This window comes from Ochlerotatus camptorhynchus, unplaced genomic scaffold, assembly GCF_037179485.1.
Source record: "Ochlerotatus camptorhynchus isolate MF236.1 unplaced genomic scaffold, CSIRO-AGI_Acam_v1.1 ptg000562l, whole genome shotgun sequence".
Classification (NCBI taxonomy): domain Eukaryota; kingdom Metazoa; phylum Arthropoda; class Insecta; order Diptera; family Culicidae; genus Ochlerotatus; species Ochlerotatus camptorhynchus.
The window spans coordinates 102,963-130,593 of record NW_027041044.1 but is presented as its reverse complement, the minus strand read 5'-3'; the positions used below and the strand labels follow the sequence as shown (position 1 = coordinate 130,593).

At 35.6% G+C, this 27,631-nt stretch overlaps 1 protein-coding gene across 3 annotated transcripts; it reads left to right on the top strand.

Annotated features, from left to right (window-relative positions):
• The first annotated feature begins 5,731 nt into the window (after window positions 1–5,731).
• On the top strand, window positions 5,732–27,018 carry LOC135713518 (neuropeptide-like protein 31). 3 transcript variants are annotated; one of them, XM_065236647.1, is made up of 5 exons: window positions 5,732–5,803; window positions 11,550–11,682; window positions 26,608–26,709; window positions 26,776–26,805; window positions 26,879–27,018. In XM_065236647.1, the coding sequence occupies exons 1-5, from the start codon at window positions 5,792–5,794 to the stop codon at window positions 26,935–26,937; spliced, it is 336 nt and encodes a 111-aa protein (XP_065092719.1). In that variant the 5' UTR covers window positions 5,732–5,791; the 3' UTR covers window positions 26,938–27,018. The 3 variants fall into 3 exon arrangements, with proteins under 3 accessions (XP_065092719.1, XP_065092720.1, XP_065092718.1); XM_065236648.1 differs by having other exon boundaries at window positions 11,550–11,685; window positions 26,635–26,709; XM_065236646.1 differs by having other exon boundaries at window positions 11,550–11,685.
• Window positions 27,019–27,631: the final 613 nt, after the last annotated feature.

Sequence of the window (27,631 nt, the reverse complement as noted above, 5' to 3'; positions counted from 1 at the left end):
ATGTTCCTTCGATTATTGACCGGCTCAATAAAATCAATAAAATAACTGATACATAAGTACAATATTGTGATTATTCTTGCAGAAAAATGTAATTGCAATATGCATTTAGCCATATTTATAGGTGTGCAATAATTAGATACGAATTGTGCAATCAAAGAATTTTAAAGCAAATGATGCTTGCAAAATTGCACTCTGAGACACATTCCAAAGTTTTAATAGGTACCGTAATCCGGGACAAATTAATCACTATTTAACGCAAAATAAAATAAACTAAATTGAAAAACTAATGGTATTTAAATTGGAAGCTGTGAGAACTCCATCGTCCTGCTGAAAACGATGTTTTAAAATGCACAGTTGCGCCTAAATGTCAAATGTAATGGCAATTTTTATTAAAAATCACTGTTAATTTTGCGAAAAACTCTCGATTTCTTGATATTTGAAACATTCTACCATAATTTATTAAATAATTCGGATTCATTGACACTTAGTTTAGTAAAAAATACTACTTGAATGGTAATGTCATCAATTGTTTCAGTCCTATGATCGTTTGCTTTGATGTTGATATTGTATGATAACTAACGTCAGTTCTATAAAATTTGAAATTTATGCAATAAATAACAATTTTTTATTATGAAAAACACATCAGGGTAATGATTGGAGTCTCATGATGATATGCGTTAAAGATTTTACTTGATATCTAGCACAAAAAATGTTATACGCGACAAAGTGCAACGCAGAACGATCAATTTCACCCCGGTAATCAATTTGCCGCCGAATTTTACCAACATAAATTGCTGATGAGCTCGGAAAATACTTCATGAAGTTGATCATTTTTTACTGATTAACCTGTAAATTTTTTAATTTTTATTTTTCAGTATTAAAATTAGATTAAAAATTAAAATTATCAACTCTGGTGTGAAGTTGATCACGCAGGTTTTTATGCAATTATAAAGCAGTTTCTATTGTATACTCCGTTCAAAAGCAGTTTCTATTGTATGCACTCCGCATGTTAGGTTGGACCTAAGTGGTAAGAAGAATGGTGACACAGTAGGTGTTAGTTTGTTTACTAAAATGAAATTCACATCAAATGTTGATTAATTGCGTAGGAAATCAGTTTGGCACGGAATTTGTGACCAGCATACACCTTCTGGTCGTATGAAGCAAGTCAAAAACTATCCAAATCCTCCCATAATTTTTTTGTTTTGAATTTCTGTATGGCAAAATAGTGAACTTATCTTGAACATTAACGGCACAGAACTCACCAACACTGGGAGAACGTGAGCTCCCGCCCACCTGTGATATTACCCGTCTAGAGGTTGGACTGTATTTCCTCTGCCATCTTGCACAGCTCGATGTATCCCAGGCAGCAGTCTCCGCTGTAGCCAGGAGAGTCAGCGCGGTAGGTTTCCAGCTTTCGGCCACAAAAACGTCAGGTGCCACGTGTGTCCATCCCGGCACCGTGTCAGCGGGCCACCTATTAAAGTTCAAAGCCAGCCCATACCACTGAAGAAGACGGTCCGTATTCTGGGGGTACTTGTTGACCGGTCCCTCAACTTCGAGCAGGCGATCAAGAACGACTGCCGCAGTAGGATCAACTTGATCCGCACTATCTCTCGCCCCCACCGGTCTAACAATCGTGACACTCGTTTCCGGGTTGCAAGAGCCGTCATCGATAGTCGCCTACTGTACGGTCTTGAGATGACGTGCATCGCCACCGAAAAGCTCGTGCAGATACTAGCACCAACTTTTAACACCTACGTTCGGATTGTCTCCGGTCTTCTACATTCGCATGCATCGAAGCGGGTATTCTGCCCTTCCGCCATCGTATAACCGCAGCAATTGCAACGAAAGCCGCTGCCTTTACCGCAATGACCTCCGGAAATGACAGGATCTTTCTCCTCGATGAGGGGAACAGACTCCTCCGCATGACTGCCAATTCAGAGCTCCCCCCAGTGGCCAAGGTCCACTGGTACGGAGACAAAAGTTGGCGCATACCTCCACCAAAAATCGAGAGTCGGATAAAAAGCAGGTTCAAGGCTCGAGATAACTCTGCAGCGCTGAAGAGAACAATAGCCGAACTGCTAGGCTCGGACTACCCAACCCATGCCCACATATACAAAGACGGATCGCTTTCCCGAGCCGGGGTCGGAATTGGAGTAGCCAGAATTTCAGCACCGATGAGTAGCAGCCTACCGCCACCGCCACGATACAAGCCCTTACATCGGAGACCATGACTCACCCCTGGATACAGGGTATTGTGGAGGCCACACCTCCGAACACGGTGTTTTCCTGGATCCCTGGGCACTGCGGTATCCCAGGAAACAGCGAAGCCGACAGCCTGGCAGGCTCTGGACCAGCTGGCCCCCGTTACACCGACGAAGTGCCACTACAGGACATAAAGCGATGGATAGTCAGCAAAATGTGGGAAGCCTGGGAAGCAGAGTGGTGCCAATCCCAATCCCTCTTCATCCGAAGAATCAAAGGAACGACGAGCAAGTGGACGGATATGTCGAAACTACGGGACCAGAAGGTGGTTTCTCGTCTCAGGACAGGCCATACAAGGATCTCACATAGTTTTGGTGGGACGCAGTTCCACAGAATGTGCTACGTTTGCGGAACCACTGCATCGGTGGAACACACCAATACCAACAACTACGGGAGCAGTACGCACTTCCCAACAGCATTAGGGACTTACTGGGCGACGAACCTTCCACTTTAGCGACAGTTATTTATTTCCTCAAGGACGCTGGGTTATACAACAACATTTAGGTCCTTTTAACTTTCTTTTAGCTGACGGTACATCTCTACCGGACGGGGGATTACCCCTCCTACGACGGAACTCCGATCTCTTTCAGAACCCTACCTAACTTTGATGTACCAGATTGTTTTTTTTCTCTTTGCCTGTATTGTTAGTCTTTTTACTGGAATCTGTTTTATTTGCTTCTATTTGAGTGCATGTGAATTGTAAGCCAACTCCGTAGCAAAATTTGCTGGCAGAACCCCCCTCTGGGGCCTCCCATTTTATAGAGATGAACTAGCGAACGACTAAAAATCTCTCTAATAAAGTTTAAAAAAAAAAAAAAGTTAGATGTATGCTCTTAAATATTCAAACATTAAAAGAGCGTCGTTAATTTGCTATGATTTCATTCGTAAACGATATCGTATCACATCGCATGGAAGCAATAGAACTATTTTCATCCTTAAATGTATGTACACCATCAAGGAATTTACGAAATATATTTGCTACAAACCGCCATCGTACGAATTATGTCAAAGTTGGACCCTTGAACCAATTGATTATCACATACAATAACAATGACAAAAACCAAATTAAAGCAATACTTTAATTCCCCGCGTAACGTCAGCTAGTAGTAGTTTTTTTTTTTTATTTTTGTTTTAACAACATACCTATTATAATTTATGTAACAAAGGCAAAATTTAAAAAAAAATAGCACCGCCTCGAAAAAAAAACATTGTTTTTCATCACATTTTAATTTTTCTTAAAATATTGGAAAAAATTAACAACAATCCAAGAAATTCAGTTTTTTTCCTTAGATTCCTGAAAAATTTACTTGTAAATATTTTTTTTTCAATTCCATCATGCTAAAAAATTTGACCCTATAAAAACTCGATGTATTGTGGTGCCACGATGACTCGCAACGAAAAATTTTGCACGCAAATTGTCTTTAACAATTTATGAAAAACGTGATTATTTTAGATTTTTGATATATTTTTCTACTTTCCCCTCGGTGAACTTCCCCTTTAGGCAAAAATTGTAAAACGGTTTGCATTGTTTGACGACCTATATAAATAAAACAAAAATTCTGAAAAAAAACATATATTTTGTAATGAAATAGTTAGAAAATACGCCAATTCTCATCAGCTTTTCAAACACAAAAAAAAAAAACATTTTAATGATACTAAATCGGTCATATAAACGAAATCTGATTTCCTATTCGCATACAGCGACCCAACATTAAGAAATTTATGTAATTTTGACGAGCACAGCACCAGAATAAATGCTGATTATGGTAGAATTTTGAGGCACAGTTAAAAGTTGCTTGTTTTATCACATTCACTAAATTGTACTTTTAGAGCGGCAGAAAGCATCGTTTGTTATGGAAAACGTTGAAAAATTATGTACTATTTAAAACTAATTAATGAAACACTTATCTTACAACAGAATCACGAAAATGGATTGTTGAGAAATGAAAATTGAATCAACTTTCAACTTCAACTTAATGATCAACTTCACCCCGTTTTACGGTAATAGCAAGGAACGAAGTTATATTATACTGGGTGCCCATCCATTGTGATATTGAAGGAAATGAAAATGCAGATTGTCTAGTAGGACATGCTTCTGCATTGATCTTCATCAACATAATTGACGCTGGATCTACAGATGAGAAAAAAGTAAAGATTTTAGTTTTATTATAGTTTCGAAGACCACCTTCTAGACTAGAATAATGCTTTAACACAATGATAAAACCTGTGGTGTTACTAAGGTTAGCTGTGCAAATATCAGTGTCATGGCTTGTCGCTAAGGAATCCAGTTTTGATTGATAAAAGGACGTGCCTTTGAAAAGTTCTTTAACTTTTGGAAGAATATAAAAAGTGATTATCACAAGTACAAATCCTTAGCAATCAGTATTTTATCTACGTATAGTATATCCCGAGTCCATAGTTAAGTGTCGTTCATCACTGTTGAGAAATGATGAAGTATTCAGTTATGATACAGTTGTCATTCTTGCCTTGGAACCGATTCTAACTGTAAGATCCCCTTCGAAGAGTGAGAACATTCTCTCCTGGTCCTGGTCCGCCCATTGTCAATCAAAGTTTGATTCCTTGACTAAAAATAAGCAAGTAGGCCTAATTAAAAGAAGCTAGGACTAGAGATCGGCGATGGACATATCAAAATTTAAATAGTTAGCCAAAATAATTATCTACAATAAAAAAAAACAAAGTCAATGAAAATTGCATCCTTTGAACTTTTCTCTTAATTCTCAAAAGTATAATCAGAATCAGCTACTTCTTTCATCGTTTCTGAAAAATACTACTAGAAATTTCAATGCCAACTGGTATATGGGGTCAATCCATATCGAGAAATACCACTACCACTTTGTAATAATCTATTACAAGGACACGCATTATTTTGCGAGTATTATTATTCATCCACCTAGTAGGTATTGAGCAAAAAACAATAACACAATCCTGAAATAACCACTACAAAACATTCCGGAAAATATTCAATACGCATCTTCCTGTGGATTGCTGACAGCACATTTCAAGACCATGCGATGACCTTTCCGGTGACTGACCCAGAACAAAAATTCCCATAACCCATGCTGCGAGACAAAGGCGAGACTGGCAGCAGCACCGGCGATCTTCAATGGAAAAAATTAAAGAACACAAGAGTAGCACCTTTACTTCGTTACTCGCCCACGTGCTTACTCGACCACAGCGTGCGTTCAGCTTACAACGAACTAGACCAAAGTCTTTAGGTGTGAAAACAGTCGTAGTATTATTCCATTCATTTACTGCATCTCCGGTCTCCAGAGATTCCGCGGCCACTTTTTTTTTTAATGAATCAGAGAGTTTCCTCTCTTTCATAAGTACAAAATCGCCATAATAACACCTCACTGACTCTATGCCATGTGAATGATCGTTGTATAAAAAAGCTTCTGAACAACATCAGATTCAGTCTAACATCAGTCGTTACTTGAAGAGGTTCACTTTGGCACAGAGGGAGTGTTGTTTAGTTTCTAAAACCGTTTGCAAAACAATCAAAACAATGCGTGCTTGTGTAAGTGTTGAAAATTTGACAAAGTCATTTGTGGCAAATTGTGCGTGAAATGGAATAAATGCGAAGCTTATGTGTTCATGAAGCTTTCCTGTTGTTATTTTATTTAGTGTCAGAACAAAACAACAAGTGCTTTCAATATATAAAATGAATTAGTTTTTGTTAACCAAAAAGTACAAGGGCATTAATTATGAGGCTGAAAATAAGGGCTGCGTTGCTATTATGTGTTAGGAATACACTTTTGTAGTTTAAGGATCAATTTATTTTCCGTAAAATATCAAAAGGAATAGAATGACGAGAGCTTTTGGTAATATAAAATGATGCGTCGAAAAAAAAAACCTGCTTTTGAATTTTTCAAAAATGCATCAAAGTATTATAGTAGGGGAAATGGCTCTAATGTTGGCCTATGGATGTAAGATTGGGCTCATCGCTAAAAATCTGCTATTTATCAATTGTATCTACACAGCTAAAATAAAGTAGTGTAAATTTACGTTACTATGATGCACATAAAAGGAGCGTCATATATCATACAAGTTTAGATTATAGATCGTGTAAATTTATGAGACATGTCGTGCAATATTCCATATATTGTATGCAACTGTCCTCTTTTGTTATCAACATTTCTTGCAAGCTGCTAGTTTACGTGAAAAGGAAGTTTACATGCATGAATGTTTGCATGCATGGATGTTTACATCGCCAGTAAAATTCAGAATTTTTTGGTGTGTAGATGAAAGCGTCATTGGGACGGTACTAATGGATATTTTTGGTTGCTTTTGAAATTTGAGTGAATTTATGTATGGACCCATATTAGGAACACTTAGGCCGACATTACATACATTTCCCCTATATTGATTTTTTTCCTAATGGTTCATAGATTGATGGAAGTTATAGTTTTTTCTAGTAAAAACTAAATATAGTCAGGGAATGAAATCACTCATGCTGACCATGTATCGAAAATATGTTAATGTTGTGTTTAGACTGGAGCCCTTGTAAATATTGTTAGTACTTTCTAGAGGCCAGTTCATAAAAATCATATGAATCAACTCTTCGGATAATAGACAGTGCTGGTGATTGAGTGGTTAAGCGTGAAAGTTTTCTCACCCATTGTGTCCGGGTTCAATCCCAACCTTTGGGAATTTTTCCTAATCAGAGAGTTGTATAGATTTTTCTCCTTTGATTTTTATTAGTTAGGTAGGTTCCGATTCAACGCATTGTAGTTTCATTTTTATACCAGTGATCTTGACATTCTTACCTAGGGGATGAGTACTTAAGGGGATTAGATTTTGATAAGTTCTTTAGTGGGAATGATACTGATGAAAACTGCACATTATAGTCTAAATACGTATCTGTCATAGAAAACAAAATTAATTGAGTGGAATTAAATGGAAGATAACGTTTTTGCTGTTTTATTTAAGCATGCCGCTAACAACCCAATTTCATTACTTCATTGTAAAAAATTGATTTTCGGAATTATAAAATCATTGATAATATAATGATATGTTGCACTTGTAAGTAACAAGCATAGGGTGTGAAGTATGTACTTGACACATAAAATCTGTCAAGATTGTTTTCATTGCATCACAATCAGTGATTTTACGATTCGTTCAACCTGAGTGAACGCTCACGAATCATAAGATCGCTGATTGTGACGCTTTGAAAGCGAAATTATTAAATTGTATGAGTCAAACAAATGCTTCACACCCTCTACTTGTTACTTACAAGTACAACATATCATTATATTATCTAATGATTTCATAATTCCGAAAAACAATTTTTTGTAACAAGTGAGTGGAAGCAACCCTGGTTACAAACAAAGCATTAGGATTAAGAAAAAAGCAACGAAAGGGAGAAGGGGGACATTTTTTTTCCATAATTTAGCATGACCTAATCAAAAACGTAGTAGAAGTTTGCTGCTCCTTTGGCAAAGCACGAAATTGACGCCCCTATCCTAATTGATCAAATCAAGCGGTGTATACATACACTGCCCCCACAATTATGGATCACTTCCATTTTATAAACACGCTGAAATGACTGATCCTTATTTTTTTTTGGTCAATCCATAATCGTAGGGTCAGTGTAAATTTTTTACATAAAATTAAGATTATCTTTTCTTTGCTTGAATTACTATATTAATTTCATTAAAACTCTTCACATCTTTCATCTGTAAATCGTCCCACAATTATCTCACAGCTTTTGTCAAGATCTTGAACCAGAATCACATAATAATATTGGTTTTAATTCACTCTACAATTCTCTTCCTATTAATAATCATTTTCGCAAAAAAACGCTCAATTTGTTCCCAATAATTCTCTTTGATATTCCCTGGAAATATTCCTCACAATCTTGAATTTCCCTTCAATTTTCGACGAATTCTGCTCAGAACTATCTTGGAGCTCTCGAGTGAATTCCCTAAGCTTAAACTACACAGCCTGATTTAGAGAGGTTTAAGACCCGGGTAGACAGTCGGCCAAACAAACGAAAATTTGTATGAACCGTAGACCTTCGCCAACCCCACCCCCTTAAGGGGGGAAGTACAATTAGAAGGCCTAAAATGAGGCCTATCTTTGAGAGTGGATTGCGAGTAGGGAAATAAATGAATGTTAGCGATTCTTTATGTATGTTATTAAGGATTTAATGAAGATTAATTATCAGTGACATTTTTTTTTAAATTTTGCAATTTAGCCCAATTATTATAAATAATGTGAAGTCAATTTTTTAAAGCAGCACTTCGCGCCGTGCAGTCCCTACGTCCATGATCACGTCTGAAACAAAAAAAAAACAGGACATTAAATTTGAAGGTACAGCGCACAACATGAATTAATTCGTATGTAAAAATAAGGTTTTTTTCACAAAAAAATTGAAGTTGAAAATTTTTTTTTTAAAAAACCCAATTTTTTTCGACTTTGTTTATAAAAAAAAAACATGTTATAACAAACCAATATAAAAAAACTTTCTATTCATGTTGTGGAGAATTTAATTATGAACATTAAACAGAAAACCGGAATCGATTTGAATGAAAACTCTGACCTGTACATTGCACGGCGATTTTGAAAACACTACTTTTCAGTAGAAGCATAAAGTTCAACTTTGACATGTTCAGCCATTTGACATGCACTCACTGAATTGCGTATAACTTTTTAAATAAGTTCCGGACGGCTTTATGCTTTTAAAGGCTCATTCCCAGATACATATAGAGTAAATTAAGCCAACAAATTTTTTTTCGAAAAAAAATTCTAATTGTACTTTCCCCCTTAAGTGTCTACGTAGTTTATGAACATTCCTTAAGAATTCTCCTCAGCATTTCGTATGTATTCTTCCACAAAATGTTGAACTGAAAATTTTTAATGAATTCTTTTGAGTATTTTTCCAAAGTTTCCTGCGAATTCTTTCAGAATTCCTTATTACTAAAATATTACTATGAATTCTCCTCAAATTACCTCCCCTTGCACGTTAAAAAAAGTTGCGAAAAAAAAATCTCCCTAGCTATATTTTTATCCAGATTTATTCCATTCATATTCCATTGAAATACTCATAAGATATTTTGATATTTCTGTTATAATGAACCGAAGGAAATGGATTCTGCTTTTTTTTCAACAGATGTCGTTACTCTTGTTTGTGGCATTGGAAACTATCAGGGGCTGACTGGTGGCCATGTTTTTATTGCCATCATCTGCTCTTGTCTTTCACACAACACGATTTTCTGTTCCTTTCCACCATGTGTACGTCAGGTGGGCCGTATTTAAATAATATTAGATCAACAATAGAAAAGGGCCCATCAGCATTTGTAAACAAACCGTTCCAAAGCCCATTCCTGACAAATCGAAGGCCGCTCATACAAACCAACATCATCATCGTGTAGGTAGAAGACTCCCTTATCCAATGATGGAGTTGGTTTGCGTGGGTGGCCTTCACTTTGTGAGTAAAGAGCTTTGGAACGGTTTGTTTACAAATGCTGATGGGCCCTTTTCTATTGTTGATCCATGGCCCGTGATGTTACCTACTGTCAAACGTATAGGATTGATATAGGGTTGCCAGCCCTTTAGAAATTATGCATAAACTGCTTTCCATTAATTGATCACAGAGGGTAGTGCAGTGTAAAACATAATGTAGAGTATGCAAAAAAAGGAAGGACTTCGGATGTTAATCTAAATGCATACAAAGAGTTACCAGACATGTTTTGAAGTGACAGGTACTCTATTTTGAAGGCTGTGATAGGGAATTCTTAATTCCTTTGCTTTGAAATTCTCATCAAAATTCCGTTTGAATTTCATCTGAAATTCTCCCCAAAATTTATTTTAAATTTTTTGTTTTAATTCTCTCGGAATTCTCACAATCCTCAATAAATTTTGTTCCGTATTACCATAAAATTCTCCTCATAACTTAATAAACAAACACAACCAACCAACGCAGGATTATTGCATAGTATGCACCTGAAGTTCACCTCTCACCGCAAATGAAATATCTTTCATAATATACTTGGCATTTATGTTTTTTTTCCAAAATTTTCCCTGTCTGATGGTAGTGTTAGGATGCGTAGGCGAGCTACCAGTTACGCTAAATCGACGATCAAATGAATTGTTTACAAAAGCTGATACGTCCATTCGAAAAAGTCATCGAGGAATAGTACTGTCGAGTAGGGGGAATTTACCATGGAAGTGGCATGAGCGGCCAAAACAAAAGCTGATAGGGCCCTTACAATTGTCGATGTTATCTATGTATTTTGGTCGAATTGGAGAATTTGCGATGACGAAATCTCTTGAAAATTGAACAATTATCAAAACTTGGATGCATAATGCATTTTTTGAAATATATAATGCTCTTTTTTTATTTTCTAAGCATAAATAAAATAATAAAAAAAATAATAAAATAAAGCATAAAATAATTGTTGTGACTATGAAGCAATTGCAAAGATAACAAAGGATTTCCTTGGTAAAAATGATTTTTTCCAGCAAACAGCAATTCAAAACACATAATTTCTAGTAGAGCAACATGGAGTAAAATAAACAATTATCCTTTTAAACGGTGAAATCATTCAAATTATATGAATATAAATGAATTTAAATGTTAGAGATACATTGGTTGAAAGACCTGTGCGTTGAATTGATTGATATTTGAATGAATAATTACATAAATCGTCGAAAAGTTTAAGAATTCATGTTTAAAAACTGGAAAATTTATTGAAACCTGCAAGCTGAAAAAATGGGAAAAAAATCTGTCAAAATCGGGAGCTCACAAAATCGGTAAAGCACTGAATCTGGGCACAAACATGTGGTTTCTTTATGTCCTTACACCATCATGGGGTATTTAAAGATTTGTTGTGGCAAAACTTCTCAAAAACTGCCATTAAGTTAACGATCTTTTGCCCCATTGCTGAAACGAACTTTTGCACCACCGGTGGGGAAAAGTTCGTTTTGAACACTCTTCCGAAAAAATCGTTCTAGCTACGAAGATTAAAAATAATCAAAGTTCTGTAATAGAAAATTGTAAACTTTGAATGAAAGATCCTTTGTATGGAATTACCTAAGTAACCAACAAGCCCTTTTCGCAATATATGGCTTATATAATGCTACAAAGCCCTATAACAACCTTATATTGTACAAAGGGCGATTAGAAGGCTACTAACAGGCTTGGTGGTTACTTGGGTAGTTCAATTCCAAATGCTTGAAGTTTTGATTTTTTTTTCAACTCTTACTTTTGCCCCACTTTACTCTAAGTGTAATCATTATTTGTGTTTTGTTTATTTATTTAGATGATCATTGGAGTATTTGTGTCCATAATCGCAATGGCTTCAGCCCTTGGATATGGCTTATTAGGTGGATTGGGAGGTGGTTATGGTGGTTACGGAGGTCAAGGATACGGAGGACAAGGATACGGAGGATACGGTGGTAAGAAATGATCAGTATGATCAAAATGATAATATAAGTACCTTTTTTTCTCGTTTTTTTTACACGTGTTTTTAAACAAACAAACAAACTAGGTACATCTCTAACGATTTCTAGCGAAAAAGATTTAACGATTTAATTCCACTCACATTATCCATTTATTGCCATGCCATGTAAGAAAATGGCATCCACATTTAAAACATAAATATAAAAAAAAGTTGTTCGAGTTCTAAAAATTTAAAATACCTACCGTAACACTCCGAGTACCAGACGGTTTATTAATCCAGACATTTATAATTAATTATAACGTGTGCTTTTCAATATAATAAACATGGGTGATCATTATAAACTATGCAATAATGTCACGTTAAAATTGACGTGCTTTTTTGAACATGGTAGATGTTGAAAATCAACTTTCAAAAGTGTCCGGATTTTGAAATTTTACGGAACTATAAAACGGGGTATCTTTAAAAATGCGGTGAACTTTGATAGGAGAATATAATGATTAAACTTACTCTCCGTATTGGAAACATTGGTTCCATGTTTAAACTTGTTATCGTATAGAGTTTTGAAATAGTATGTTTTGCATATCATCCAAACATCTGAAATTTTCTCATTAAAAGTTTAATATTTCTCGGACTTAGTTGATTGAGATTCACGGATTTTTTTTCTACACGCTTAGAGTATTTTCAAAGTAACCCCAAAACAAAAAAAAAACTGATGTTCGGTCACAAGAAAAAAATAGTACCAATGCAATAATTTCAGAACTTGTTCAAAACAATATTTGAAAAACATTAATTGTTGTAAAACATATTTAGAATATACTTTAAAAAACTATCAAAGTTACCCCGTCCTGTGTATATTAACCCCAGCATGCTAAAATTATACGTATCATATCTTAATCAAAACCTTGACATTAATAAAGTGGCTTTTTTAATCCCCCGCTTAAAAATACCTGAGTATATAGTGTTATGGACAATAAATAGTATATATGTGTTGAATTTAAGAATCAGTATAAATAACAATCACTTACTGTGTTTAATAGCTTCCAGGGGACGTAGCAACATGAGCCTAAGAATGTATTACAGACATACCTCAATATAACGTAACTGTCACTTTTGACTTCCATCGCCGATTTCTCGCAAACGATCATTCAAACAAGCAAAGTAATAACACCATCGGACAAATGAGATAATCCCTAATCTATTGGTCATATTAATTTGTATGATTCAATTGTTATTAGGGAGATATTGACGATAAAAGTCAAAAGTGACAGTAACGTTATATCGAGGCATACCTGCAATGACATCAGGTGTGTAAGAGAAAATGCGTATTCTCTAAGAACATAAATAATGGAAAGTAACAAAAAAATTCAGTTACACAGTTATAACCGATTTTGGCATAATCCAAATAGTTAAATTTATTGGTTTTATAGCTTTAAAACAAATAAAACTCCACCACAATGACAAGATTCGAAAAACCACATTTAATTATAAGGATGAATATGTTAGATAAAAATAGGTCAAAGATTTCCCGAATGTTTGGATGTTGAATTTTAAAGCTTGGATCATTTATAAATTGAACAAACATTTTCGGTTATTACAGTGCTCTTAGTGATCGGATTTTCAAACTTTCGACATCTACGTGCTCACAATATCAATAACAATAAGAGCAGATCTCAAACGTGTTTCAGAAAAAAATAAGATAGGGGAAATATCTCTAATGTTGGCCTATGACTCTAAGATTGGGCCCATCGCTAAAAATCTGCTATTTATCAATTTTATCTAGATGAACGCGTTATTGGGACGTTACTAATGGATATTTTTGGTTTCTATTGAAAATTAAGTTGATTGCTGAATTTATGTATGGGCCCAAATAAGGGACACTTAGGCCGACATTACCTGCATTCTGCAGAAAATTGGAAAAATAATTGTACAAAGTTACATGTAAAACCAAACATGGTACATATCAAAACTAACGAAAGAGTTGGATTTTCCAAGAAATCTCTTAAGGCGTATTGATAAAGTACAATGAGACAATGACGAAGGCTAGAAAAGTGGCATTGTACTTGTCGTGAACCGACGCAATTAATACCACAGTACTGTTAACCGTTAAAAGTGGTGGAATGTCATGAAGCAAATTAAGGCCAACCCATGCACCTCAAACTACACACTTAAATTTTTTTCGCCGATATTACAACAGCCGATTATTTCTGCAGTTTGTTTTGCTGAGATTCAGTAAAACAATTGTCGAGATTCAGCTAACAAATAACATTTTGCTGAGATATCAGCTAACAAACAGATATTTTGCAGAGATATCAGCAAAACTTAATGCCGAGGTAATCGGCTGTTGGAGATTTTACCGAACTAGATTAAGTGTGTATGATTTGATCAAAAACATCCGGGGCAGTCGTCAATATAGTGTGCAATTACATTCCCGGAAGCTAGAAAACAACCAAATCGGATCCTTAGCAGGAAAATATGGCTAGTATTCATGGTCGAAAGCTTTATGACCTGGTGGTGATCAATTTCATCGTATGATTTTCTTGAACGTCGATTTCCGTTACCACTACCAGTACACAAGATTTATTCGGGGATATGTGTCTGGCAAATGCTGGTTGTTTTTGACGAAATAATGAGGTCTTGCATGTTGTCTAGAAATATCCCCCGAAGAACGCGTTACCCACTGAGTTCTACGAACCGCTTTTTCTCGGCGGGTTTTTCAACCAGTGTCATGTGAGTAGTGTCAATAAAGAACTAGTCGCTAGAACTAGTCAAAAAAGCGGTGGGTAGAACTTAGTGGGTAACGCGTTCTTCGAAGGAAAGTTATACGATTCATAAAAGCATACACTGAAAACAAATCTTACTCAGAGAGTGAGTCATTTTTACTCATTCGTATGTATAAATTTCTAAAAGTATAGGCCGCTTGTGTAGTGACTTACGCTTTTAGAAAATTATTCATGCAAATGTGTAAAAGAGACTCACTCTCTCTGTAAGATTCGTTTTCAGTGTAGCCTAGGTAGTTATTCTCGTTTTCGTTTTCGTTTTCGATTTCAAGCACAGAAAATTATCTTCGAGTCTCCAGAGGCGAACTAGCCTTTAGGCTGAAAACCTCTTGAATAAAAAAAAAAAAAAATCTTCGGGGCCAGGTCTCCAGGATAAAATCACTTTCCGTACTGCACCAGGGTAGTGATCGGGATTGTTAATCGATAATAGCCGCTAACGTCAGCGTTAACGTTTGTAATGGTGAATTTGCATTGCAGATATTACCGCAGACGTTTTTGACGGTTACAGGTTAATTGACGAATACTTCTTACACTTCTTACAAAAAAAGGTGTATACATATCACTGGTATGCCACAGTGTTCCCCACAGGCATGTTTAATGAAAAATAATAAAATTGTGGTATTAAACAAACAATTTAATTTCCAGCACTTATGGTCATAGAATCTTATTACTATGCGATATCAATAAGTAAATTGAATTTTGATTGAATATGCGTTTTGTTTTTGAAATTGACTTGAAATTGATTTCAACAAAAATTAGTCTGACCCCGCCTCAAAAGATTTTTGCTAAATTATACAATAAAAAGTTAACATATTTTTCTCAAACTACATTACGTGATATAACTTGACAAACTTATGACTTTATGATCAAGATATTTCCGTTGACTCACAGTTCCTGCTACCTCTGTGTTGACTACATCCCCTCCCAAGTAACAATTCAGTAACCATTTAGCATCCACTCTGATTTATGGTGGTTTTATAACGGCAATGAACAATCCATTTAGTTTAAATATAGCATTTTAAAGTGTAAAACATTCCTGCTTAGAAATTCAGCTTTTTGCTGTTTTAAAAACCTTTCATAGTCTGGCAAGAAAGTCGAAAACTGCTTTGTTTTAAAAATAAATTTAAAACTGTTATCAATCCCTCCTTAAAACTGTTCTGTAATTCAAGCATAAACATCATTAGCAATTGTTTATTAATGTTATGATAAAATAATTTATAAACGTGTTCTATCATTATAAAAGCAACCATAAAACAATTAGGTTTTGCATTAGAGGAAAAAGCATTTATTGTTGCATTTTAGGCTTTTTAAAAAGCATCATTAACTCCCCAATTATTTTGTTTACAAATTGAGCTTAAAAGATAATTCCTCATAGTTAATAAATGCCAAATTTACGACAAGGAAATCTCGAAGGATAGACGAAGTAGGATGAAACAATCAAGTCAATTTCAGATAAATTTACTTCTTTAGAAGAACCAGCACACCACCAACGACTGACCATCTGTCTGAGAAGAGTAAAGTGAGCGGGGCCCTCGAACTCATAAAACATTGTCTAAAGTTGAAAAACATACCAGCCTTCTCCAGATCTTGCGATGACAATCGAAATAACAACCGACAGCAAACCACTGAAACTGTTCGTTAGCGGAGATCAGCTGGTTTCCGATCCAACGCAGCGATTTTATTCGGCGAAAGACTCTTCGAAAATTTCATTCAACCGTACATCCCTGCATCATTGGATGGGGCACTTCTGTAACCATCCGGAAGAAGGGGATCTTTTTCGGGAACGATTGCGCTTCCAACTGTTCGAAAAGCGAAATTTTGTAAAACTTGTATCGCAAATTATCTGAGTAACTGCTCCCAATCCATCGGGAGAAAACCGCCTGGAAGAATCCTGGTTCTCACAGCGCAACTATCGAAAGATAAACAAACTTTGACGTTTAACTTTTTGCAGGCAACTTTGCCTCCATAAATACTGCCATAAATCTGAACGGGTTAGGATCAAGCAAAATGGCTTTAGATAAATACAATTCAGCCTGCAAGTTTTCTTCATAAAAGCCATTTTAAAACCTTATTAATTTGTTAAGAAATTCTTGAAAGCAAAACAACTTATTCACAAATGACCCATGAAAATCTACTTTTATGCCACCGCCATGTTACAATTAGTGTGCTTGTTTTTTACAATCTTCGATTTTCAATCTATATTTTGGTAAATTTAGCAATAAGCAAACATTTAAATGCGAAAATAATAAAAAAAAAATCTCGGCCAAGCTCGATCTGAAGAATATATTTTTTTTTTTTGCAATGTTAAATAATTGGTCAAATCGACGTTTTACGAGGGTGGACTTAATTTTTTCGAGTTGTCACGTACATTCCACTTAAAATTTAATATGGCACTTAAAACTAGGCCACTTAATGAGAACTATTGTAATAAATTTGGATATTCAATAAGATTTTTATACCATCAGTTTCTATTTTAATTATTTTGATAAGATCGGATTCATAAATCCTTTTCTATCTTGATTGATGCTTTCCTAGTGGATTCAGCATGTGGCTAGGGGAAATTGCTCGGAAAGGGTTTTTATTGTTGCTAAATAGCTTTTATTGTAGCTTGCAAATGGTTCTCAATGCGTTCGTCATACAACCTTTTGCAGTAAATCAATCTTGAAGAGCTTCGAGAATACACCCTTCAGAACCTTCTCCAGGGTGGGCCAACTAGACATATTCTAGTCTAAATGAGGTTTTGGCGGATGCATTAATGACAAAATAGCCTTGACCAGGGTTTTATGAATGTTGTTTTATAGTTGCTTTGTAGTTTTCATAAAACTTAATATGTTACTTGGGATCATCTTGCCAAATGGTGGAAAAATCTATTCATTGATTTTTTTGGTAATACTATCAACAGACCGCACAGGGCCCTAATGATAAAAATAATCTATCCCAAATTACACAAATCCTAACAGTCAAAAACATATTTTTCAACGTTTCACAGGAAAAACAGAAATCAAAAATACAGGCCCGCAAAAGGCCATGAATTTCACAGTCTGCACTTATCTAAATCTTATTAATGAGTTATTTTTCAAACGATGCGGTCTTGCCTGCAGAGCTAGATGTGCCAGTAGAGTGGGACAGTCAATACGCGCACAGAGACCGCTGGATGTATTTCTTCTGACGTTGAGAGTGTTCCAATCAATTGACACCGATTTTCATAAGGTGGCAGCTCAAAGCGAAGCGTCGGCTCCATTTGGGTAGAAAGGATTCCAAATCGATCGAACGAGCTAACAGTATGGTGATTTCAAACAGTACACGTATTTGAAATCTGTGGCTACGCGGAAAATCATTGGAATCCAAGATCACCCCAAGATCTTTCACCAGGCTCTCTCTACTAATACGAACACCCGACAAAAAATGGTCGTAGATATGCGGACTATGGACGCATTTCGCGCCAAATCGTATTCGGAGCTGGCAGCACCCTCTCAGATTTCAATGAAACTTTCTGGATGTGTGGACCTTGAATAAATATGCCACTTTGCATACTCAGTTTTTCAAAAATTTATCTAGACTAACATTTTAGAAGGGCCAAACTTTTTCTGCCGATTTTTTTTTTAAAAAATATTATGGAAAAATGACAACTCCTACGAAAATGTGTTGTATCGATGACTTTTAGGAAATTGTTCAAGTTATCGTAAAAAAATAGATATGTCCAGATAGTTTTATTGAACTCTGAGAGGGTGCTGCCAATTCCAAAACAGATTTGGCGAGAAATGCATCATGAGCCCTTTTCATATGAAATTCACTATTAATCAAAGTGAACTTAAGTGCTGATTAGACAAAATTGAATCACAAATGGAGCTTCATTGGGTTCTGAGATGATTTTGAGCTTCACTGGTTTAGTTTTGTGTAAAAATGGTACGTTAAAAAAATCAGGTCAGACATGAAAAAGTTTTTGTAAGAAAAAATTTTTTTCCTTAAAAGTGCCCATCTCGCAATGTATGGACGGATGGTAGTAAACATAATTACCTATCTTGAGGCAAAGTTTCATCCAAATCAAACATGGCCATTTTTTTTAAATCGACTTTAAATTTTAAAAATCATTTTTTTTCAGTGTAGATCTCAAATGAAATTTTTTTCAGTATTTTTTTTTTCGATAATTTGGTCAATTTCCTAAAAGTCATCCATACAACATATTTTTGTTGGAGTTGTCATTTTTCCAAAATATTTTTTTGAAAAAAATTGGCAGAAAAAGTTTGGCCCTTCTCAAATGTTAGTCTAGATAAATTTTGGAAAAACTGAGTATGCAAAAGTGCTTATTTAGTCAAAGTCTACATATCCAGAATTTTTTTTTGAAATCTGAGATCATCAGCTTCGATTCGATTTGGCGCGAAATGCGTCTATGGCTTCTTGTGAATGAAGTTACAGCGCACTTATTCGGGTTTAGCACCATCCTATTCAAGTCGCAACAGTCAGCGAATATATATAGCTGCTTTGCAAGAAATTTGCATCGTGTGGTTTAGTTATTTTCTAAAGTATTTTGATTTTTTTTTATATTGTACCGTTGTGGCAGGCTACTTATGACACTTTCAAACTTGTTGAATTAAATGAAGTAGGTAAAAAAAATCGATTGAATGTTTATCCACAACATGTTACTGGGAATGAAGTTTACTCTATAAAATCCTCAGACATGATTAGGCACTTCCCAGAACTAAGCAGAAAGTTCACCTTCCCAAAAATTTAACTCAAAATCGTGGTTGAAACTTGTAAAAACATTCACAAGCACCTCTCGGGAGTCGATAGCTTTCATACTACCGGATAGTGCAGGATATTTCATGTGAAAATTGTTTATAACAACCTTATGACCAGGTAAAGGAAAGAGAGGTGATATTTCTCCATATTCAATCTCCACCATATCAAAAATTCATGATTTATGATAAGTTCTTTTAAACCAGTAATTTGTCCGGTTTGAATATGAATTATGTGCAGGTTGTTTATTTTTGGATGGAGGTTATGATGTCTATTGATTTTTTTTTTCATTTTATTATCAAAACATATGAAAATTTAGCATATGTCGAAATCCAAAGCAGTCAGTTTGTTTACGTTTCCGACTATATGGCATATGGCGACCATTTTCTACATTCAATCTTGGTCGTTCCTATACTGCTCATAACACATTATAAAGGTATCCCTACGGTATGTGCACTGGGATGCTTCATTTTGAAATAAAGTGATGAATTTCTGATAGGCCACCCTTTAGTTCGATTCATACCGCAAAATATAAACCTGTGCAAAATATGATAAAGATTTATGAAGGTTTAGAGGTCGTAAATGTCATAACTGATGAAGCACCCTAATTTACACTACATCCTATATATTAACTACTTCATTAATTTCATACGAGCATGTCCAAGTTTGCTTACAACAGAAAAGTGTGCAAAGAAGCCTGTCACGACGGTAGGGCTTAGATCTAAATTTGGGCCTACAAAGCACAACCCGCCTTCTGTCTCTATTTTTCGAGCTTATTTTTTCACAAAATGGAATGATTGTACTGCAGATAACTTCTAAATGTATTTACCTTTCCGTAGGTATCGTAAGATTTGTTAAGATATTGTTATAAAATCTAACACTGCTCTTGACCCAAAACTCGGCCTTCCCCAAGTAACAATTCTGGTTTTATGAGGGTTCTGTAGATCATGATTTAGACTTGTAGAATGCTATATAACCTCTTTAAAATTTGCAATGACGCAACTTGGGACGGATTCTAAATTCGGCCTTACGCATTGAAACATCATTGAATCCACTTCGGCCTATCAGATGAAGGTAAAAATCGAAGCTCGATAGGCTCAAAATAGGCGATTAGGCTGAAGTAGTTCCCCCCCCCCCCCTCCCTACTGCAAGAAATTGTAGTTCCAAAAAGGATGGGCTAAAAAAAAGGTTTAAATGCTCAAACTTCATGCAAACTCAACCAATCAAGCTCGAAATTATACCGATAAGTTTTGGATGACATAACCAACCAACAGCCAAGATTTCAGAAAATATAATGTTCATCCGGCAACTCTATAAAATGTTTTGAGAGAGTCTCACACTAATTAAAAAATTCACAAGCTAGACACATTGTTCTAAATTTCAGAAATATGCCCACAAAAAGAAATTGTCAATACACTTTCTGTGAATAACTCTTTGCTTATTCCAGGTTACCATCCAGGATATGGTTATAATCCTTGTAAGTAATTTATTTAGGGAACGATTTTGTGAAAAGTCTAGTATTTACTTAATAGTTTTTAATGGTATAATATACTAAATATTTTGTTTAGATTACTACACACTTAGATTTTTTTGCCGAGATGGGCACCACCGAGCAGCTCGGCATTTTATTTTGCTGGAAATTCAGCAAAAAATATGTTTGTTAGCCGAGGTCTCGGTAAAATTCCCGTTTGTTAGCTGAATCTCGGCAAGTTTTTCACTGAGATCCAGCAAAATAAAATGCCGAGCTGCTCGGTGGTGCCCATTTCGGCGAAAAAATCTAAGTGTGTAGGCACATTAAGAAAATAATAATCTCACTTTATTCAATACTCGAAATCGATATAGGGGAAATGGATGTAATGTCGGCCTAAATGTCCCTAATTTTTGCCCATACATAAATACAGTAATCGACTAAATTTTCAATAGCGACCAAAAATATCCATTAGTACCGTCAAAATGACGTGTTCATTTAGATAAAATTGATAAATAGCAGCTTTTTATCGATGGGCCCGATCTTAGATCCATAGGCCAACATTAGAGACATTTCCCCTATTTATATAGTATTGACAAATATTTCAACGGTGTTAACCTTCCCTGGTTTTTAACCTTTTTGTAATATAGCGAATAAGGCGTTACGTGTCATATTGACCTGGATTTTAAATTATTTTGACTAAGTTTTCCTCACCAAATCTATATGTTTTGTAGTCATAATTTTGTTTAAGAGAACCGGTGTTGACAAGATTAGCCGTAGCACAGCCGTATCTTAAATCAGGATGGCTTTGATAACTTTTCGATTATTTTTTACATATTTGTTTGTTTACTGATGTAAAGAATACAATGTTTATACTGTAGCATTTCGTAATAGTTACTCTGTTTTAAATTTATTTTTGAATTCGGAGATGAATACTCAATTTCGGGGTGAGTTTGGGTCCGGCAAATGAAGTGCAACAAGTTTGTCATGTTACTAATTTAAATCATCAAATTTTCGTTATTCACCCTGATTGTCATTTAAAGTACTCTAAGCCAGACCCTTCTTCTTCTTGATTACTTTGTTTAACGTCGGTCTCTGATCCGCAATTGAGTGTCATTCTACGATGAACATGAAATTTATCGTGTAAAGTCCTCGGTTCACGAAATGAATCAAAATCCGGACACTTTCAGGGTTGTCACTGGATTTAAGTTAAACAGCTGAATATTGTAAAAAAGGAATACCGAATGAATGATTTCTGCAATAGATGCCGCTGAAAACAAATGTTTTAAAAAATTCTCTAGGATTTGCAAGCGCACTTGGCCGAACGCTACTGGGCCGAGTAGGCCACCGAAAGTTAGAAAGTGATGTATAGCCTAAGAGAATTGTAGAGGATTCTAAAGAATTTTAGATACTATGAATAATTCTAAAGGAATTTATCTATGCAGAATTCAACATAAATTTTACTTTATATGCTGGGTAATTTTGAAAAGCATTTAAAGAAAATTGTAAAGAGAACTAAAAGGTGAATTTAAATTTCGCGTTCTGAAGACACTGTTGACTGAGTAGAATTCAAAGAAAATCTTAATCAAATCTGAAGAAGTTTCAGAGACCGTTCTAAGGGAATTTGAAGGATAATTTAAAGTGAATTAACTGTAGGTTTTATGCTTCAGAAAATCCCGACGGCGCCGACTAGGATTGAAACCAGGCCCTTTGTAGTGAGAGGTAATCACGCTTACCACTACACCACCGGCGCTATCTTGAAATTACTAAAAACATTTTTTTTATTTCTTCCAGGAAAACATTATTTTTCTCTACAACTTTGCCACAGACGTCATTTTGATCAGAGTGCAAAAGTTTAAAAATTTATTGAAAAATTTCAAAGGCTTAATTTTGAAACTTATAAAAGGTGCAAAACGGCCGAATTTTAGCAAAAATGTGAATCATGGGCCTGAACAAACAATTATGCAAAGTTTCATACAAATCAGAGAAGTTCGAGTTTTTCCGATTCGTCATTTGACGTGAAACTGCTCTATAGCTTATCTTCATCGAAAATTACATTTCTTGAAGCTTCTATCGATCGAGTTAGTTTGTTCCAAAGCCTTTAACCATTATTTGCGTAAACCACAAAAGTAAGGCATTTGGTTTTTTGCATCTAATTTCTATAGAGTTTCTTTTGGAATTTAGACATATGCTACCCTTCCAAAGTTTTTTTCAAATTACCCTAATCAGGTCGTTTGTTGATTTTTGTTTCAAAGGGAGTCTTGTTTTCCATTTGTAGGGCACCTAGGTATGAGCAGTACAGTACAGAGATTCTCCCGCATTTCCTTTGGTAGTGGTCATCAAAGTTATTCTGGAGATATTTCTAATAAAGTGTTCTTCAACCAAGGCTTAAATTTTTGAAATTTCTCCAGAACTTCACTTGGTCTAATAGCACGATTATCGATTTTAAAGTAGAAACACTCAAGATGTATCCACCGAAAAAGTTAAAGCATCGTAAACCAACGTGGTGCCTGTATCGGTAATCTTGTGAATAATTCCATCACTAGCTCCACCTTTTCTACCGTGGACACACCTTAAGTTTGTTTAGGTTTTTTATATGAGTATCCATATGAGCTCTGGTCAGTTTTGCTGCAGGAATGTTACAAATTTTCAGACAATTTTTCATACAGAATGTGTAATACAAAAAACAAATTTTTGAATAAAATATACTGATTTTTGTATTCTTGCAGAAGTATCAAATCTTTTTTAATCAAAATACACCCTCAGAAGTGTCGATCCCTCTTATGTAAGCTGCCTGAACCTGCAAAATACGTGATGATGCTGATACACAGCACGCCTGTCCCGTTACCAAGAAGCATGCTTATTCATGCCTAGCTTCTGGACCACACACTTAGAAAAATTCATGTAAATTTAGGTGCTCTGAGACTGACATATACGAGCATCAATTTTGACATAAATTTGAGTCAAAACGGACGCAAAATTCAGTTCAATCAAACGTACTGTTCGTCGAGTAACGAACTGTTCAATCTTGAAGCCCTTAATTTTACATTACATGTTTGTTTACGTTTCATCCTTTATGTCAAAGATAGATTCCGTCACGTGTAAAATTAGTTATTTCTAAGTGTGCAATATTCGCCTATTTTTTATATGAAGTGTACTGATTTTAGTCCTGCATGATAAACTAGGAGACATACGCCAAAAATTTGGTGCTGTTTTATGTTTTCTCCTCCTTATTACCCAACAAACATTGAATGCTAAATAAAAGCTAGTTCAGGCAAATAGGCTTCTACAGCTAAAAATTGGTTTATTCAGCTCAATCAGCTCAAAATGTTTGTTGGGTACCGCACAATACTCTCAGGCTCGATCGATGGATTCGAAACTCAAATCTCATTAGTTAAATATATCCGTAGACCATAGGTCCACCGTTGTATAATTGGCAATGCACCTGTGTACTCAATGGGAATGGTGGGTTCGTATCCCACCCGTGCCCTTAGATATTTTTTTTTCGCAAATTTTCGTCTCTTGCCAATGATATGTGCTTACCTCACCTCTTCTAACTTTCAAAGTATATCAAAAATCAAACGTAACTATCCCAAAAAGGTTGGATTTTGCTCAAACTAGGTTCAATATACAGCATGGTATACCACATATGAACGAAATAGCTTTCTCGCTAAAATAGGGCTGTATATAATTCCATAACGCGGTGCGGAAACTAACGATTTTAAATTGGCTCACTACTTGACTAGCCTATTGGTTCCAAGCAAATCGATTAACGTCGAAATTCTAGTACTACACTATGTTTGTATTGATTCGCTATGAAATTTTGACAGATAAAATGAGTGGTTCGTGGATTTTTCTATGTTTCGAGGAGTGCATCGATTAGCTTGGGACCGAAGATAGTACCAGAGCTGAGCCAAAAAGTTGAGCACGTTTCTTGGGGACCTTCTGGTCTTAGAGTTACCTCCATGTTTATACCATAGAGGTAACTCTAAGACCACTGGGTCCCGAAGAAAATCATTATTATTTTTGGCTCACTCAGTACCAGAACAACGGTCCCAAGCAGTCCCAAGCTATTTCACTCACCCCTGCATATTCTGCATGAATCCACACACCCCTGATGTTATCTGTCAAACTTTCATAGCGAATCAAAACAAACATAGTGTAGTAATAGAATTTCAACTAGAATAGGGTACGTTAATCGTTTGCTTGGGACCAATAGGCTACTAAAGTGGTGAGCCAATTTAAAATCGTTAGTTTCGTATTGATTGTTGTTTATACTTCGTACAGACTATGGCCTATATCATGTAATATATGCTGTCTTGCAATGAGCACTCATACATAGGATTTCCAGTGAAAACTAGATGTATACGTGCTCATTGCAAGACAGGCTATATTACATGATATAAGCCATAGTCTGTACGGGGTATTAAGCGTTGTTCTTAATTTGACTTAATGAAGAAAATACATTGTAACAGCTGTTCTCCAGACTGAAAAAAGTGTGGCTAGCACGCCATCGAGCGATGTTTCCCCACTGTGTTGACCATAACTACATATAACCAACACATCAACACGTATCACTTTCATAATTGGACTGTAAACGGTAAACATATGACAGCTTGAATTTAAATTTTAGGATTTACTGATTGGCAGATCGCAGATCATCGCTCAAAAAATCGATGAAAAATCTCTACTTTTTTCAATGCAAAAATGGGTAAAATTTATCTACACACGTTTCATACGCACTTCGTATGCGTCGAACGCTTAGTATTATCATAGAGGTAACTCTAAGACCACTGGGTCCCGAAGAAAATCATTATTATTTTTGGCTCACTCAGTACCAGAACAACGGACCCAAGCAGTCCCAAGCTATTTCACTCACCCCTGCATGTTCTGCATGAATCCACACACCCCTGATGTTAACTGTCAAACTTTCATAGCTAATCAAAACAAACATAGTGTAGTAATAGAATTTCAACTAGAATAGGGTACGTTAATCGTTTGCTTGGACCAATAGGCTACTAAAGTGGTGAGCCAATTTAAAATCGTTAGTTTCGTATTGATTGTTGCTATTGGTCCCAAGCAAACGATTAACGTATCCCATTCTAGTCGAAATTCTAGTACTACGCAATGTTTGTTTTGATTCGCTATGAAAGTTTGACAGATACAATGAGGGGTTATTGGTTTTTCCTATGTTTCGAGGGGTGAATCGATTAGCTTGGGACCGAAGAGAGTACCAGAGCTGAGCTAAAAAGTTGAGCACGTTATTTCGGGACCTTCTGGTCTTAGAGTTACCTCTATGCTGGTACTCTCTTCGGTCCCAAGCTAATCGATTCACCCCTCGAAACATAGGAAAATCCACTAACCCCTCATTTTATCTGTCAAACTTTCATAGCGAATCAAAACAAACATTGTGTAGTTCTAGAATTTCGACTAGAATGGGGTACGTTAATCGTTTGCTTGGGACCAATAGGCTAATCAAGTAGTGAGCCAATTTAAAATCGTTTGTTTCCACCGGTTGGTAGTCTCGTGAAACACACTTCTACAGCTATTAATTGAGGGCTTTCAATGCGTATTGATTGTTGATACTACTGCCATAGCCAGGGTAAGAAGAAGAAAACATAGATTTGATGAGGAAAACCTTACATAAAAACTCAATTTCAGATCTGGGTCAATGTGACCTGTAACACCTTATTTTTGTTACTTATTTCTGTACCTATTTAGAGACGTCCAAAAAAAGAGACGATTCAATGCGGAAGTGTAAGAACCCACAAAAAAAATAAAATCAAGAAAATGCAAACCTCTTGATGCTTACCGAGGAAGGTTTTGATATTTTGAAAGTTTCAGATCATATTGATCACAACACCTCACGGTGTTTAAAAAGTATTCAAATTCAAACAGTACGTTCACAATAAAGTAATTATCGTTTTGATTTTAGGGTATGGTTCTAATGGTGGATACGGAGGGTATGGTGGATATGGAGGATACGGAGGATATGGTGGATACGGAGGATACGGCGGCTATGGAGGTTACGGCGGAGGTAAGATTGAATTAGTTTTTTTGCATAGATTATTTAAATGAAAAAAAAAAAACAATTCCAATACAGGTTACAATCCCTACGGAGGTTATGGTTATGGTAAGCGATGATGATTTGTTAGGCTTGAAGTAGGTTTCGAATGGATCAAGTTCTACAACAACTTATTCAACAGGATATCCCGGCAAATACGGAGGACTTTACAATGGGTATGGATATAGGCCTTATTATTGATTTCTTCGAGATCTACTATTAATTTAAGTGTACCCCAGCAATGTGATATAAGTTTATTGTTAATAAAGCGTATTGTTACAATTTTTTCATTCAATTTTTATATGATATCACAAAACCAAAACCTTTTCTACAACTACCTTTAGGCAGTACTTTAATGTTGATCAACAGTTCAATTTTCAGCTCAGAGAATTTGCAGAGCAACTTTTTGCATGCATTGACAACAACTTCTTTGGGAGACATAAATCCACACCAAGGTTGCAAATACTCATTACAGCTACATAAATGTTTTTTTTTTCGGTATTATAAAATAATTTGATGCTATAAACAAGAAGAGGTTGCAAAGTATGTGATTCATGAAACCTGTTAACAGGAATGATTCCACCTCAGAGCAGAAAAAGAGAAAAGTAAAATTAAAACTTTATTCAGTTTTCAATACCATGCGCTATTCTCTGCTTTGCTTCGACTTTCCTTAAGCTGAGAACGGCTGTTCGGATGGCCTCTTCAATATGCAAAAAAGAATGAGGAAACCACACTTTGTTCTTCTTTGAGAAACTTTTTGGCTTGATTGAATTAATTAATTAATTAATTTAGCTTTATTTAGGAGGCTAAAGCTTGATTGAATCCATTCATGCAATAAGTCAATGAATCCATGATTCTTATTTGGTTTTATCGCAATTTGCCAGCAAGCGTCACT